General features: G+C 47.5%; 1 protein-coding gene across 1 annotated transcript in view; it reads left to right on the plus strand.

Annotated features, from left to right (window-relative positions):
* Positions 1–16,465, plus strand: part of LOC144125497 (E3 SUMO-protein ligase RanBP2-like) — a 149,547-nt gene that overhangs the window by 12,242 nt on the left and 120,840 nt on the right. The window contains exons 11-15 of the mRNA XM_077658938.1: positions 2,383–2,560; positions 6,973–7,055; positions 7,403–7,532; positions 11,885–11,991; positions 12,314–12,567. Of these exons, the coding sequence (XP_077515064.1) occupies positions 2,383–2,560; positions 6,973–7,055; positions 7,403–7,532; positions 11,885–11,991; positions 12,314–12,567 (752 nt within the window). The remainder of the gene's footprint in view (positions 1–2,382; positions 2,561–6,972; positions 7,056–7,402; positions 7,533–11,884; positions 11,992–12,313; positions 12,568–16,465) is intronic.

Raw genomic sequence — 16,465 nt, forward strand, 5'->3', positions numbered from 1 at the left:
GCTGCCAGCAGGAAGCTGGCAGACCGCACTAATAAGCAGCTCTTTCTATGCATGCTGTGGTCATCAGCTTGGGATGGCTACGCCAGCAAAGAAGTTATTGCAGACTCAAGTAGCAATGTATTCGAAAGAGGCCCTGCAGCAGTTTTCTGGTGCTGCAAAGTCTGTTGAATTTATAAGAGGATTTTAATGCAAGAGGAGAACCATGAAAGTCGGGGCATGGAAATTCAGTACAAGCTTGTTAATTCGAAATGCATGGGGACGCCAACGCAGTTTGAATTAACCAAAGTTTGAACTAATGAAACTGAGCAAAAATATGGCACACTGCGATCGGGAAGCACCTGAGTAGTGAGATAACACTGTTTTACTCTTCTAACAAATTCCGCGATCGCCTGCTTTTTTTCCCGGAAGCAACGGCCAACACCTAATGTTCAAAAGTTTGTGAAGTTAGCGGAAGGCGAAGAGGTATTCCAACTTGTGGAGCAGAGGGCTGCACTGATGTTGCAAAGGGAGTGTGATCACCTGCAAACATGGTCGCGATGCTGGAAAATTGAGCAGCATGCTACTGTTCCGTGACCTCTGCTCTTTGACGAAGGTGGTCACACAACCTCAGTTTCTCGCAAATTTGCACTTGTGAGTCGCAGAGCCTTCGCATCCATCTAGGCTGAAAAGTGAAAGTTGCTAGGATGGTCGTATGCTTGCAGATTTTCCAGCCTTCCGACCCCAAGTTGCAAACTGCTAAACCAATGAGAGGACTTTTTGGCAATGTTCTGCCTCTATAACAGACTGGTGCTGACTTCACGCATGGCTTCAATCTTCTTTTGAAGTGTTATGGTGCAGTAATTATTGCAGACGAACATTTCTAACTTGCAGCTCTATGTAGGCATAGCTTGGTGCAACCCTGCAGCCACTAGCACTGGAAAACCTCAGGTGCACTGGAAAACCGAAACGAAAACATGTAGCAAACATCAGGAAACGTCCTGATCCGTTGTTTTGTTCACGTTGAGGTTGCATGCACGAGTTTAGTTCCAGAGTGTCGTAGACGCTGTGAAGCAGCTGATTTTCTGTGTCTTGGCACTGGTCGTGTCATCCATCTCTGAACGGCAAAAGCTAACGCAGCAAATTATGGAAGCCTGCGCGGTCAGCAGCTGCCAGCAGCAGTTTTATATGAATCTCGGAGGTCATGCAACTAATCACCACCATAGCCTTCACATCTCTTCCGAAGAGGCAGCGCAGCCGCATGGTATTGTTGCTTGGTTAGCCACGTGACCAGGCTGGCCAGGCGCGGCGATGCATAATTCGAATTGTGAGGGGCGAATTGATTCATGTCCGATTTTACGGTCTATGTTTTACACAGAATGCAGTGGAGTGTGGACGGACCAACTCCTGCACTTGAATTATCCAGGAATTCAAAGTAATGAAATTCAAGCTCACAAGCTTTCACTGTATGCCTCGTTGAGCCTGGAAATCTCAATACTATGGACCTACATGAAGGGAGCCTCAATTGTTACGAAATTTGCTGCGTAACAAATTATTTTCCTTCCCCAACCACTCTCCATGTTGAGAACAATGTGGTCCTGCTTGTTTTAGAATCTTTAGTGTGGTGGCGTCAACCGCAAGGATGAGCAGTTTGCAAGGATTCATGTACACCCAGCGTCAAAAGTTTACGGGGCGCTCAAGTTGCAAAAAACGTTTATTTTCATGAAGGCATTACGGGTACCCAAAATCAAAACCTTCGCTCGCGCTTGCGCATTAGGGCGGGAACTCTGCAGAGTTCCTGTAATTTTCAGGCTATCTGCCCAGGCTACGCGAAAACAGCAGTTCTCGTCCACATGTGTGCTCTGCAAGCTTTTGAGGCCGGGTGTACATAATTGTATTTTGCGTTGACTGTGCAAGTTCAGTGCTGTGTGGATTGAAAGTGTCTATGTGGTATAAATTGATATAAGCAGATGCTGACACACTACCTGAGAATAATGTCACATTGTACTTGTGGCACGTTAGGAGTTTGCTTGCATTGCAGCATTGATGCAGCCATATTCTTGGCTTTATTTTTATTGCTAGTGCATATGCCTTTCTGAGTGCACCTGCATAGCTGCACTTATCAAGCAGAAGTACTTTAGTTCTGCAATTTCTACCAGTGTTAACGAGCCCAAAATCAACAGCATTGTTTGGGAATGAGCAAAAAATTATTGAAAGTGTAGAGGTCTGGATATTGTTTACTTGATATTGCCTAGACCTTTGTACCATTTAATTGAGCTTACCCTGTACAGTTGTTTTCTCCAGCCTGCCTACAAATGATAGAAGAATTGTTTTTGTAGGGAACGTGGCCTGTATATCTGACAGTTGCCAGTGCGTGAAGGGCTCTTTTCCCAACTTGTCCTCCAGGAGAGCTACAGCTGGCAAGAGGCACGGAGCTGGGCAGCAGCCCTGCTGCTGTGCGCCTACTCAGTGCGTCCTCCGAGTGGCCTCTCCCAAGAGGGCTGGTTCCTTGCACTGGATTCAGCCAGGCAGAGGCTGTACCGCAACGTTGTCGACCGTGCTCACTACCGCCTCTCTGTGTCTGGTGAGTGAGTGCGACTGCCAAGGAAAACAGATGAGCTCAAAGGGAGATGTGGCTTTAAAATTGCAAAAAATGGCCAAAAAGAAATGGATTTAAAAAAAAAAAATTGTATCCACTTGAGGGGACCGGGGGTCCCTCAAGTGATCAATGATCACTTTTTACCTGGACCTACCTACATCTATGATGTGAATAAATCTGAATCTGATTCTGCCTCATTTTTTATGCTGCCCCAAGGTTTCATTGCTGATGGTGATTGTTGGAAGTTTGTTCTCGTGCTTCTTATCGCTCATCAGAATAAGCGACCACCAGCGTGAAAGAACTGGGCAGACGGTGCACAATTCGAGATTTCTTTAGGGGAACAGATTCGCTTATGAATTAGTGACTTTTTCTTGACATGTGGAGCCCCATGTATCGTGCTGGGAACGGCTGTCGGCACGGGGCACGAGCTATTCACTGCTCACCCATGAGTACCTTAGATTCCGCAAATAGATCGGCTCCATGTATAGGCTGACCCCCCACCCCCCAATTTTGGATGGTCATTCTCTAAAGAAAGGTCAACTTATATGCAGCAGTGCTTCAAATAATTAATATGGCGGCATTGCGCGCAGTCAACCGGCTGCAGACATGGAGCAAGAATGATAGCATCGCGGGACAAGCGCAGATGCGCCTTGGGTGATCAGCAAGCCGTAGCATGGACTGGTTTTCATGTTGTCAGTACTGGGGTTGTGTCACTTTGCGTATCAAGCATCGACATCGCTCTGTGGTGTTGCCTCGCGGCTATGAGGGACCGTTGCTTCTTCGGTTTGCAGTGAAATTGGGATTGGGCATTTCTGCATAGCACCCGAGATCTTCGAATTAACAGGGCCTGTGCTTCAAATTATCCGGTCGAATTTGAATTGGAAGGTACGGAACCGCAGAAATTCTTTGGATTTTCTGGGATTTTTGGTGACATTTATTTCAACAAAAATACTTGACCTGAATATTGTGAAAAAAACCTTCACACAAAAAATTTGGAATTTCAGAACAAAAAATTGTATTCACAAGATATCTATTGGAGAAACAAATTTAGAACATTCTGAAACATACAAAATGTTTCAAATTTGTGTGGGAACAAGCTGCTAAAGGTTTGAAATTATAGCCCAAAAACTTTTTGTGCTAGAAAAATTTTTCTGCCACTGCATGAAAAAAGGCTTTTTCAGAGTACCCTTGATATAAATTTGACTATTTTTGGTCAAAGAAGCTGTGAGCATGGAATGTTCATTGCAGGAACGGAGTGCTCAATAGGGCCGTCAGGCAAATAAAGCAGCCACTCAATACTGCTTGTCCGTGCCAGCCCTCGGGGACAAGGCGCTGCGAGGGCTTGTGTGGAGCGTTGTCCGCAAAAAACTGTGGCACCTCCACTTGGATGCTCCATCGGCAAGCATAGTTTCTACAGGGGACGTCTGTGATGAAATCCGGTCAGCGGTGCAGCCACCATCAGCACCACTTCCGGGGCCGCACGTCTTGTCTTACAGTGATGGTCTACGCCGACCTGCCCCCCGCGCTGCATGCGTTCAGCCCCATTGTCGGACCACCCTACCGCTACCTGCACCCCGTCGAGGAGCAGTAGGCAGACCTGTGCCCTCCTATCAGCAAAGCGCACATGTGGCGCACGTCCAACAATTGCCCGCTCTGCTACCACTGCGAGGAGCCTGGCCATATTCTGCGGAATTGCCCGTACCGGTGGATGGGTTTGAGAGGATTCCCACCGGATGCGCCTCGACCCCGCTATGATGAAAGACTGCAGGATACTGAGGAGCACCTGGCCGCTCACGTGCTGCCCCCTACCTTGCAGCAGCGCCAGTCGCAATCATCATCCCCAAGGCAATTTGCTTCGCCCAGTCGGCCTTCATCATCTGGTCAGTTCAGAGGCACGTCCCCTCGCCGGGAAAACTGAAGACTGCGTCCTGCGGGGGTAGGGCCGCCGCTTCTGCACAGAGTCAACAGCCCCCACCCGGCGATTGGACGCGACGGCCCGAGCGGCGACGACTCGATGAGACGACCTCGCCGACATGCTGCGAACGACTGGTTGCCGCTGAAATTTTAGTAACCGCCGACAGTTGTGACATGACCACTCGTCGATACCGGTGCTGATGCCTTGGTCTGGACCCATGATCCGCACCGCCGGTCGCCACATAGTGATGCTGATCGGCGTCTGCACCTGCCGCATCCAGATCCGCGGTCTCACTTTTACTGGCACCTTTGTCGCATTACGCGACTGCAAAAAAGATCTGATTCTCGGCAGGGATTTCCTTCAAGAGCATGGTGCAATCATCGACCTTTCGGGAGCCTATGGTATCTTTTTCCGTCCAGCAAGCCGTTGACACCAACATAGAGTCCCGCAGGGTAATGTTGTGCGTATGTGACGACCACATAATTATCCCTCCGTGAGCCAGCAAGTTCGTCACAGTCGAGTGTAATGACAGCATCGGCACTCTTGGCATCGCTGAAGCAAACATGCTGCTGCTACTCGCTCGGCAAGTTTGTGTAGCTCGAGGCCTTGTAGAGCTTGCCAATGGTTGCACTGACATCTTAGTGACAAACTTTGCCCGTGAGCCACAACATTTGACGAGCTTGGAAAGTGTACCAGCCAGTGCTCTTTGTCCACCACATTGGACCTTGACGAAGTGACGGCTACAGCCATTCCGGCTGACGTGAGCCCGCACCTCTTGGCCAGTCAGAAACACTGCATGGAAAGCCTCATCTATTCCTTCAGTGACTGTTTTGCGTCAACTTACAAGGTCCGATAGACGCTGCTCACTAAGCAGCGAATTATAGTTGCCGGCGACCAACGAACGCTATGTCAGCATTCTTATTGCTTGTCTTCAAAAGAATATGACGCCATCCGCCGCCAAGTTACACAAATGCTCCAGGATGACGTCATACAACCGTCCACGAGCCACTGGGCATTGCCTGTTGTCTTCGTCACGAAGAAAGATGGCACCCCAAGGTTCTGCGTGGATTACAGACACCTCAGTAATGTCACGAAAAAGGATGTGTACCCCCTGCCCCGCATTGATGACTCTCTAGGCCGCCTGCACCACACCACCTAATGTTTTTTCCTTGACCTCCGCAGTGGGTGTTGGCAAATAGAGGTCGACGAATGTGACTGAGAGAAGACTGCCTTTATTACTTCTGACGGTTTTATTCGAGTTTAGAGGGACCCGAAACACATAATCAGTGCAATCAGTTCATTGTTTAGCTGTTGGTTGTATAGAATGAGTTTTATCGGTGCTATCAGCATCGGTCGAACCGCGTGTACTCCGGTTTTTAATTAGCTCTCGAAAGCAAATTCTTGGCCCTGACGGTGTCAGCATTCAGTGGCGGTTTCTAGCAGTGGATATGACATCACTTGAGGGGAGCTTGATGATTGGACAAACAGTAAATGTACATCTTACGACTTAGCACACAGCCCTTATGGTTACTCTCTATGTATCTGCGAACGGCTTTGTGGAATCGATCCGATCGAGCCATTGCACTCTGCAAGCATCACTGATAATCGAAAACTGCATTGCGCACGCCGCCTTTAACTCTAATGCTGAAGTGACGGCCAACTTTACAATGGATGTGAAAGACAGCCCTTTCAGAATGGGCTGTTGTGGCGTGGGCAGCCCTTTGGGATGGTGGAAATGTGCCAAAAAACATCAGCATAGACGAATACATCGACGTTGACGTGGACATACTTGCATGAAGAGGTAAATCATGAGTCCACAGAAGGTAAATCACGAGTCCGCAGTTGAAGAGGTTCACGTGACATAATGACGCGTTGTCGGTCGAGAGTGACGCACAAGATGCATCGGTCCTGCCTGCTGCACATCATGTGATGGATGTATTTGACGTCATTCTCAATTTCATTGGCGCCCACGCTGACATCACAATACAGCTGGTGACCGAGTGTGAGCATCACACCATGGCAGTGATGCCCAAAGGAGGGAGGCAAATGACTTTTTTCGAAAATATGTGATGTTTGTGAAGTGTGTACTCGAATCTGACAATGTTTTGGGGCACATATCGCCACAACGAAATTTTCGCTTCAGCGAAATTGTTTGTGCCTCCTGTCAGTTTAATTGTAGCGAGGTTCTACTGTATTAGTATGCTTTAGCTGTATTTGGACTCCAGCAGAAAGCAGCTACCTTTGGCATGCGGGCTTTGGCATTGTGCACTGTCTTACAAGTGTTTCTGTGGCGTGCATTCAGCACCGCATGCAAGCTGGAAGCATTGTTTTGCTCTTTGGTGTAGCATTGACTGGAGGCGAGTGCTGTACCTTGAAACACTTTCTTTAATCATTTTGAAAACCGGGCACAAAAAAAAGAAAGCTTACTTTCCTTTTCTGCCTCCCTAACATGGATGTTTCTCTGTGCCTTTCTGTTTTGCAGGTCACATATTGCATATTCTCTGTGAAGTTGAAAACAAATCTCGTTGGCTGTCTGACCTCAAGCAAGAGGTGTGCACACCTGAGGTAAGCTGTGCCAGGCATGCAACATTTGCCCACTTTACTTATATAAGCATTTCAACTGGTGTGTCAGTGTCATTGTGGGTCCACCTTTTTGTATCAAGGAGTCATCGTTTACTACAGTCATTGTTTAATTTCAGTTAAAAAAAAAAAGTCATTCAAAGTGATGAAAACAAATTTTTGCTCATTCCTGTTTCAAAGCAGGTGAGAGGCCTGCGTTTCAAAAACTGTGTCAAATTTTACTTCCAAGCATACAGACAGGTGTAATGCCCTTTAAGCTTTAGATATTATTTGCCAGCAGCACTGTGAAACCAATTCTTCCTTCCTTTTTTTTTTCCTGCACATTGTTTTAGGTTCGAGACAGGATTTACAGGAGCCTTTTTGACGGCGAAGGCGCTGCATCCTGGTTTCTTCATGACCCAATCCTCGTCCATTGTGCCTTTGAGTTTCCCACACTTGCAGCTCTCCAGCAACATGATCAAGGCAAGAATAAAGTGCTCTGCTTGGCATTTTACAGATTTGGGAAGGGGGGCTTATTGCTGATGTCAAATCCTGCTACAATGAAATTCACGGGACTCACAAAAAATTGAAAAAGTTGAAGAGAAACTCTTTTTGTCATGAAATCAGACCAGACCACTCGTAGATTGGACTGAATAGTTCGTGAACAATGTTCATGTTTCGCTGTATCAAAATTAGTGCTGTAGCACGATCTGTTTCAAAATTAGTGCTGTGGTACTTCAGAAATTATGTAATAATGTACCCGCTACACTGGCTGTCAAAGTGTATAACTTTTTTCTTTCTGTGCGCATTATATAAGTTCTTGTTTTCATGCTGCGAGAGTTCATACTGAGAACCTATGTATGCGCTCACATCACTGCATTAATTAAACAGGGGCCATTTGCAGCTTGAAATTAATGCTGGGGCTATGCGGCAGGAACTCGGTTGCTCTGATTTTTTGAAGAAGTTTTGCAATGGGTGGTACGAACATGCTTGCTACGAACGTGCTATCAGACGAATTTCTATGTAGTGAAATTTCAGTATTGCGAAGTAAACTGCCGATTTTAACAATTTCGTTACGGTTGGGCTTAACTGCACAGACGAGAAGTGGAGAGGTATGTGTTTGAGCTGAGAACACTAGCTACCCATGGTGCCCACTTCATGCACAGAGCCCTGCAATTCTCTGCATCAGAAAAAGGTTCCAGCACTTCCAGCTGAACCATTGAAAGCAGTATAGACCTTATATCATGTACTGGGCTGCATTCATCTATTGCATAGGCTGTTGCTTGCACTGCACACAAGTTGCCTTTTTTCGAAGCCGGATGAAACATTATGAAGGTGAAAAAACTTGCATGCCTGTTTTGCCAGGTCTGTGGTGCACTTGCACTGCTCATGGCCTACAGGTGGTCGGTAACTGTGCTGTTTGCCACCTTACTCATCTGCCACAGCAGTCATATACAGTAGAATCTCGGTGATGCGAACCTGGCTGATACGAATTCCGGTGTGATACAAATTTGTAAAATTCCCCCGTCGAGATGCATTGTATACAATGGGCCAAAATTCGGATGTTCCGAACACTTTTCCGCGTCGCGCCGGGTGATACGAACTTCGGTACCGCAACTGTCGAGCCGCCACCGGCGCAGCGTGTGCCTGTGCCGGTTTGGGATTCCGCGGCAGCAGGGAGGCTGACAAGGCAAGCGAAGCTTTCTCTCTAGTTTTCGCCTTTTTTTTTACTTTGTTGTTGCCCGAGGCTAGCGCCGCTGCATATTGGTCCGTTCACCCTGCGAACGAGCCAACCCAACCGGTCAGGCGCAATTTGTCCTCTCCACATTTCTCGCCGCCCTCCGCGCCCGCTCCGCCGGTCTTTCCGCTACAGCCAGCGCACAGATTGTCACACCAGCAGCAGCTCACGCTTCTTTATTCCCTCGTGCGCGACAAATACGAAAGTGCAGCGTGTTGCTTGCTTGTGTCATTTTACGAGCATTGATCGTGTCAGCCCGAAAGGTACTGCAACCAGTACAATGTCGCGAAAGCGGAAAGCGCTGTCCTTGTGAAGGACAAACTGGATATTTTAAAGAATGTGGACGAAGAGCCCAAGAAAACGCACGTTGACATGGCCAAGGAATTAGGCCTGCCAATTTCTATGCTGTCCACGATCGTCGGTCAGCGCGACCAAATTATGCAGAAGGTGCAGCAATTAGGTGTAAACTCCAAAGAAACAAAGACTGCTCACCATGTAAAGTTAGAAGTAGTTCTCCTAACATGGTTTTAAGAGGTCACCGCGGCCGGTGTCAACGTTGACGGAAAAGTTCTGCGTGAGAAGGCTGCGGACATCGCTCTCGTGCTTGGAATTGAAAATTTTCAGTCCCCTGGTGGCTGGATTCACTGATTGAAGGCACGGCATGACCTCTCCTACAAAACCGCTTGTGGCGAAGGGAAAAAGGTTGACGGCTCCTTCGTTGAAGATTGAATGGCAACCACACTGCAGTCTTCCATCGCGGGATATGACGCTCGCGATGTTTTTAACATTGACGAGGCAAGGCTGTTTTACAATCTTCAGCCTGAAAAGAGTCTCTGCTTCAAGGGCGAAGCCTGCCAGGGAGGACAAAAAAGTAAGCAGCGTGTGATGGTTTTGTTTTGCTGCAATGCTGACGGGTCAGAAAAAATGAAACTGACCGTCATTGGAAAATATGAAAAGCCCCGATGCTTCAAGGCAGCCGGTCGTTTGCCCTGCACATATAGAGCCAATTAAAAAGGCGTGGATGGCATTGGCTCTGTTCATGGAGTTCGTCACATACTTGTACCATAGGATGTCATGCAAGAACAGAAAGATTGTTTTGCTGCTGGAACAGTGTGCGGCGCATCCAAAGCACATGACACTCCAGAGCATCAAAGTGGTATCCCTGCCCCCGCACGCTACTAGTCATTTGCAGCCACTGGATGCTGGCATTATCAGAAATGTAAAGCACCACTTCAAAGGTTTGTTGGTACGCTGCCTGCTTGCGAAGATTGACCGTAAGGACTCAAATATGCAGATTAGTCTTTTGGACGCCATGCATTTTATTGCAGTGGCCTGGGAGCGCGTCTCCACTGCAACCATCACGAATTGTTTTGCAAAGTGTGGGATTTTCAAATCCACAGTGGCCATCACCTCGCAAGTGCCAGATCCAATTCCGTTTGATCTTGGCGTTGACTGCAGTGCCAGCTTTGACCAGCGTTGACCAGCTTGGCGTTGACTGCAGTGCCGACGATTTCGTCACCGCGGACGACGATCTCTCATCACCTGTGGTCTGCGCACAGTGGAACACACCGTGGAGGATGTACCCTCGCTGCCTGGAATTTCGACCAGTGACGATGAAGACGAGTGCTAAAATGGTGATGACCAACCACCGTCGGCAGCCGAAACTGTGCGCACTCTCGATATTCTGCGGCGTGCAGTGACATCCGACACTGTGCGTGAGAACACTGCAGCCCAGTTCTTAAGCTTCGAAAATTCTTTGCTGGCCGACCTCGCAGAGAAGACTCGGAAGGACATACGTGACTTCTTTCCACGTAAATAAATGTTTTTTTTTGTGCGTGTCTCACGGTTTCGGGATGGATTTCACTCGTTTTTTGGTGATACAAAATTTTGGGTGGTACGAATATTTTCGCCTCCCCTTGGGATTCTACTGTATGCTCATTCTCTTGCATCGATTCTGTGCTTAAGTTGCCAAAGGCCCCTGGCTCTTATTTGGCCCATGAAACATTTTCCACATGTGAAAACTTGCTGCTGTTGCACCCATGTGCAGCATCTGCATGCTCTTCACAAAGCTTGTCACCAGTCACTGCCAAACAAATGATGTCCTGACTGAAACAACACCAGAAACACAGAAATTTGTGAAATGCAGAATTTTATGACTCGCTGGCATTTGGTCCATACTTAAACATAACCTTCATTTGCTTGGCATTTGCTATGCGCTAGTGGTTTGGGAGCTTTGTCAGAAAAATGGCTCCAAATGACACATTCTGAGGACGTGCACCTCTGGGACACTGATTGACCTGTTGGTCTCTGTGCGCATACCACTTGCATTGTAATTTAATCAAAGTTGAAATGGGCACTGACATGAAATTGTATCAGGCATGATCCAAATTTTGTGGCTGATGAGGATTTGCGCATAGCCTGCAAAAAACTAGTTGCACAAAAATTCTTATGGCAGTCTTATGTTTAGTTCAGTTACAGGATGCAAGAAGTAAACGTTGTATGATGATGGTCACGTTAGTTGTTAATGAGTTTGACTGTGTGCATGTTTTCATTGTCCGGTCTGTGATCTGAAACTTGAGCACACATTCCAGCAAACTGACCCCGAATGTAATGTAATTGATGTGCCACATGTGGGCATGTTCAGGGGAGCTTTGTAGTATCCAATACAGTACTCCATGGCCACTCCAGTGCAGCAGCCCCCGACCCTTCCATTTCCTGTTTTTCCAAGTAACCCTACTTGGAAGAAATATGGCAATTAACCTGACGCTGCCTAAATTTATTTTTATGTACTGTAGAGAATGAGTGAGCTCCCTTCTTGCTCTCTTTACTTTTGCAACCAAGTGATGGTGGGCATGGGGAGTGGCATTGCTGCTGTTGGGTGCTGGCACTGTAGGTATAGCTTTTTTTGTGCCAAGTGGTACTTTATTCAGTGCAGAACAGTGACGTGTGACTCGAAGGATGGACATTGCTTGGCTGATCTGTTTGAGTAGTTGCAGAGCAGAAGCTTTGTTTCGCGTAGTTTGTCTTCGCACAGTGTGCCTTTTGTTTAGCTGTTTTTCTGGCTGGTTTCTGAACCTTTTTGGGGTGTATCCTGCAGGTTCGCAGTGGCTGCACCCTGCCTCTCTCAACCACCTGCTCTGGCTGGCGCTGCACTGGAGCACGGTGTTAGACAAGAAATCCAAGGGCACTGAACACTGCTTTGAGGTTAGTGTGGTGTTGCGGCCCTTGCCGGACGCTGAGCGCAGCCGGCCAGCGGGCAGGAAGGAACTGAGCCTGACTCCGACGCCGGGCGCGATAACAACAACAACCTTTATTTCACGCAAGCAACACATCTATATAGAAAGCACTCACGTGACAAGTGACGTCACGGACAGACAACGTTTCAGACATCAGGGCGAAAGCGCCCAATAACGCAGACACATGACACGCGGCATAGGCGCTATCAGCACAGTTAGCCAGGCATAATGGAAATGCTTGATTTTGAAATGTGCCCATAATTGTGAACTCTTACGCCTTGTGGTAACAGGTGCGAGTGTTCGAGAAGCTGCAGCGGGAGCCACATGCATTCAACTCCGGGATGGCAGAGACGCTGAGCCAGATGGATACCCTGGCGTTCCTGGAGGCGGCACGCTTCTGCTCCGCTCATTCGCTGGGCCGGAAAGCCAGCCGGCCTTCCCAAGGTCCACTGGCACTTCCTCCGCAGGTGGGCCTGCAGCTGTGCACAGGACCACAGGCAGACTGGTGGAGCGCTGCCTACCGCCTGCACACCAACACTGTCAGGTGGGGCCATGTGCTGCATGGGGAAGTGTTCATGTGGTCTGGATAGCTGGATAATGGTCGTGTAAAGTGTGCCAATGTATGTCTAGGGGTGCTTCTTCGAGTGTAGTGCTTGCCTAGCTACGTGTAATCCAGCTCATTCCACTTGTTGGCTTCATCGTGGTACAATGCATTGATGTGCCACTTGGTGTTTTACTTCGCTTTTGGTGGCCATTGATCCATTAGTTATTCTCAAGGCCTAGGAGTACCGCATGTGAGCTTATGCCATGTGTTAGCGATTGGACAAGGAAAGCACAACTTAATTTACACGTCAAGCAAGAGATCATGTATAGCTTACAATAGACCCCTTTGTAGTAAAGTCATTCAGACTAGCACAAATCTTCATTATATCAGTGTCTTTACTGTACCAGGTGTCTGTGATGGTATCGCTCTGAGGATGCTGTCTTGTAAATAGTTGGCCAGTTATTAAACATGGTGTTGATTCATAAAAAAAAATGCTCAGAAATGTCTGACATCGTGTGCTTGTTGTCGCATTATGTGATAATTATTTATTTTCGGTTAGCCGACATTGCGCTTCAACGAAATTCTTGGAACCCACGAAAAATTTTGTTGAAGCAGAAGCTTCGTTGTCATGAAATCGGGCCAGAACATTGACAGATTGGCCTGGATAGTTCATGAACAACGCTTATTTTCTAAATGTCTACCATTGGCGCCATGGCATGTTTTTTTTGTACATTTGAACCTCGCTACAATGAAACTGACGTTGGCGCGCGAAAAATTTTGTTGAGGCTAAAATAGCTCAAAAACACTGTTGACAGCGATCGTTGACAGCGTGCTCTGTGAGATGCCGAAGTCCGCTGCTACATCTCCCTTTTTCCTGCCGCTGGATGCCGCGCTGATAATTCGTGTCTTCTTTTCAAAAGAGAAAGGAAAAGGAACTTCCACTTCCTAGACAAAATTGCCATACTCGTGTCGATTGCAGTGCACAAGCACGAGTTAAAAAGACAAGGGCAAACGCGCTGCTGCTGTTGCCAGGCTGCTGCTTCCTTTGGCGACGGCTTGGTTGCGGCTGCGGCTCTGCCTTGGAAGAAAACCGGAGCTTGCGCCCTTGCACCTTGCGCCTTGTCGCAAGGCAGCCAGCCCGATTGCCATCACAACCAAGCAATGGCGATCTTCATGTTCATTTGAATGAGTGTATCAATTGGTTCCAGCGAAAGTTTAGTGAAGCAAAGCAGCATGGACCTACGGAACTACACAGATGGGCGGCAAAATGCTTGTTCTATTGTAATATAGATTTTTAAACCCAGCTTCGCATAGCAAAAATTTCGTTGAAGCGGAAGCGTGCCCCAAAAGTGGTTCATTGTGGTGAGAAATTTGTTCCAAAATTTCTCTGATGCGGCGTTCGACTGTACTCCTGAAATCTCTGACAATGGCCGTGTTCGTGTAATAAATTCACCTGCTACACTTGCTTCAAAACACATTTTTTCCACATGTGTTTTAAAAATGTCCCTGCTTTTGTCCTGCGAGACCCCCTACTGAGACCGTGCTGCCTGGAGGCATTTTGGCGAGGACTAGGAGTGCGTGCGCCTGCGTCACTGCACGTTGAGTAGTGGTCATATGCACCTCCTTAAAATCAAATCTTCAGACGGTGGGCCAGAAATGCGGTTGCTCCGATTCTTTGAAGATGTTTCGTGATGCGCGGTACAAACAAACCGGTGGAGAGTCGTTCTGTTTAGTCACTGTCACATGCAGTGCTTGTACTAGGTCAGTGCCGTAGTGCACCAGACAGGAAAAAAAGAAAAAAAAAGACCATTATCTCGACGCTTGCAGCGCAAAAGCGAGACTAGAGTGCACCCTAGTCGGTGGCAGGTTTCTTGCAACAACATGCCGCCCATCGGCATGCCGGGTTACAGCGTATCGTTGCGCTCAGCTTGCTCTGTGTCGCTGAGCCTACCTTGCCCCACAATGAAGCTTCAGGAAAAGTGCTTTTTAACTCTTTCGCTACCACGGGAAAAAGGGCAGTTTTCACTAGGTGGAAGGAAATATTTTTTGGCGGCTAGACAGTAATGCGTCATTTATATTGTTTGGTATCAAAATGTAGCTAAAAGAATTTGCTGTTCAGGATCGTAAACCTTGCCTATATATTTATTACACAAGTTAATGAAAAAAAGTTTATATTGTCAAAATTTATACAGTAATGGTATCGTTCTGCTTGAAAAAAGGAGCACAACTTTAAAAATATCAAGAGTGAAAAAAATTCAAGATATACATTCTGTAGGTAATTATATCATAAAGCGATAACACAATTTGCAGAGGGTATTGCCGAAAACTGTTCTTCCCGCAAAAGAAAAAGTTAGCATGGGTGTGTGGCGTGCCATTCTCCAAAGCAGTCCCTTGTCGGGATGAAACACAGATACACACTGCATGGCTCACAAAAAACTGCCGTCTTTCTTTCGACTTTGCTCTTCCCGTAGCAGAGCTTGCAGTTGTGACGCTTTTCTTGCACCTGGGGCTTGTGCTCGGGCTTCTTTGGAGGAGGTGGAGGGTGGACAGCTCTGTCGTCCATCCCAAAAATCTGGTTGACCAGCTCAATTCGGAATGCGAGCTGGTCAAAACCAGCCTGTCTGGTGAGCTCCTCTATCTCGCGGTGATGTTCCCTGTGTCCTTGGAAGATGACAAAGCTGTTTACGACAGCAATGTCAATGCAGTGGAAAAACAGTGTCTTCCACCACCTGACACATTTCATCAATACATTGTAAGAAGCTATCAGTTAATCTGACTTGTCCACACCAAGCATGCCCTTATTATAGTCGTCTATCAAGAGCGGCTTCATGACGGGTATCTTTGTCCATTGGTCTCCTCTCTTCACTTTTCGCACTGCTGTGACGTGATTGTTGGCAGTGTGTGCTGTGCTCATCATGTTCACAATGCGCTTGTCTTTCCACTGCAAATACAGCACATCACGGCAGCGCAGCCAGCGAATGTCCCCTCGATTTGATCTTTTCTCCCAAGCGGTATCTTTCAACTGGGAGGGAAACCCGCGACGATCTTTGCGCGTTGTTCCACAAGAGAGAGTTTTCCTCTCAAGAAGATGTTCAAAAAGGGAGGTAGATGTGTAAAAGTTATCAAGGTAGATAATGTACCCTTGATCCAAATATTCATCACACAGGCGGGTAACTACATCATAAGCCAGTCCCTTTGAGCTAGGTGTTTCTCTCTTCCCGGTGTAAACGCTGAATTGTACAGTGTAGCCTGTGCTAGAGTCAGCAAGGACCCACAGCTTGTACCCCCATTTGACTCCCTTGTCACGCATATACTGCCGAATGCCCGATCGTCCTTTTGATTTCACCATCCGTTCATCCACGCACAAATTTCTGTATGGCTGAAAATGCTGACGTGACACGTCATTCATGTGCTGCAGTAGATGTGAGATCCTGTGAAGCTTGCCATCGCGGACGGGGTCAGTCTTCTCCGGGTCCATGACACTGATAAACGCAAGGAACGCGAAAAATCGGCTCTTGGGCATAATCTTTGGAGGAATGAGGCCCGAAAATAACGCTGAGGTGTTCCAGTATAGATGGAGGCGAGGCAGTTCCACAATTCCCATGTAGATCAGAATTCCTATGCACTGCATTACTTCATCGGGACTGAAATTTTTCCATGAGCCGTCCTTTTCTGCGTACGTCTGCCTCTCTAAAATATGCATCCACGCATATTTGTTCGTGTTTTCGCAGATCATGTTGATAAGCTCTGCGGTGAAAAAAAGTTTGAAGACATCGACGGCCCGCACGAAGTGCCGTGCGCTACTCCGGACCGTGCCGCCAACTTCGACTCCCGGGATTCGTCTAGGCAAAAACTGCACGCGTTTCACCGCTGCAGGCAAGGAATCACGTCCATATGA

This window comes from Amblyomma americanum, chromosome 3 (genome assembly GCF_052857255.1).
Source record: "Amblyomma americanum isolate KBUSLIRL-KWMA chromosome 3, ASM5285725v1, whole genome shotgun sequence".
NCBI lineage: Eukaryota > Metazoa > Arthropoda > Arachnida > Ixodida > Ixodidae > Amblyomma > Amblyomma americanum.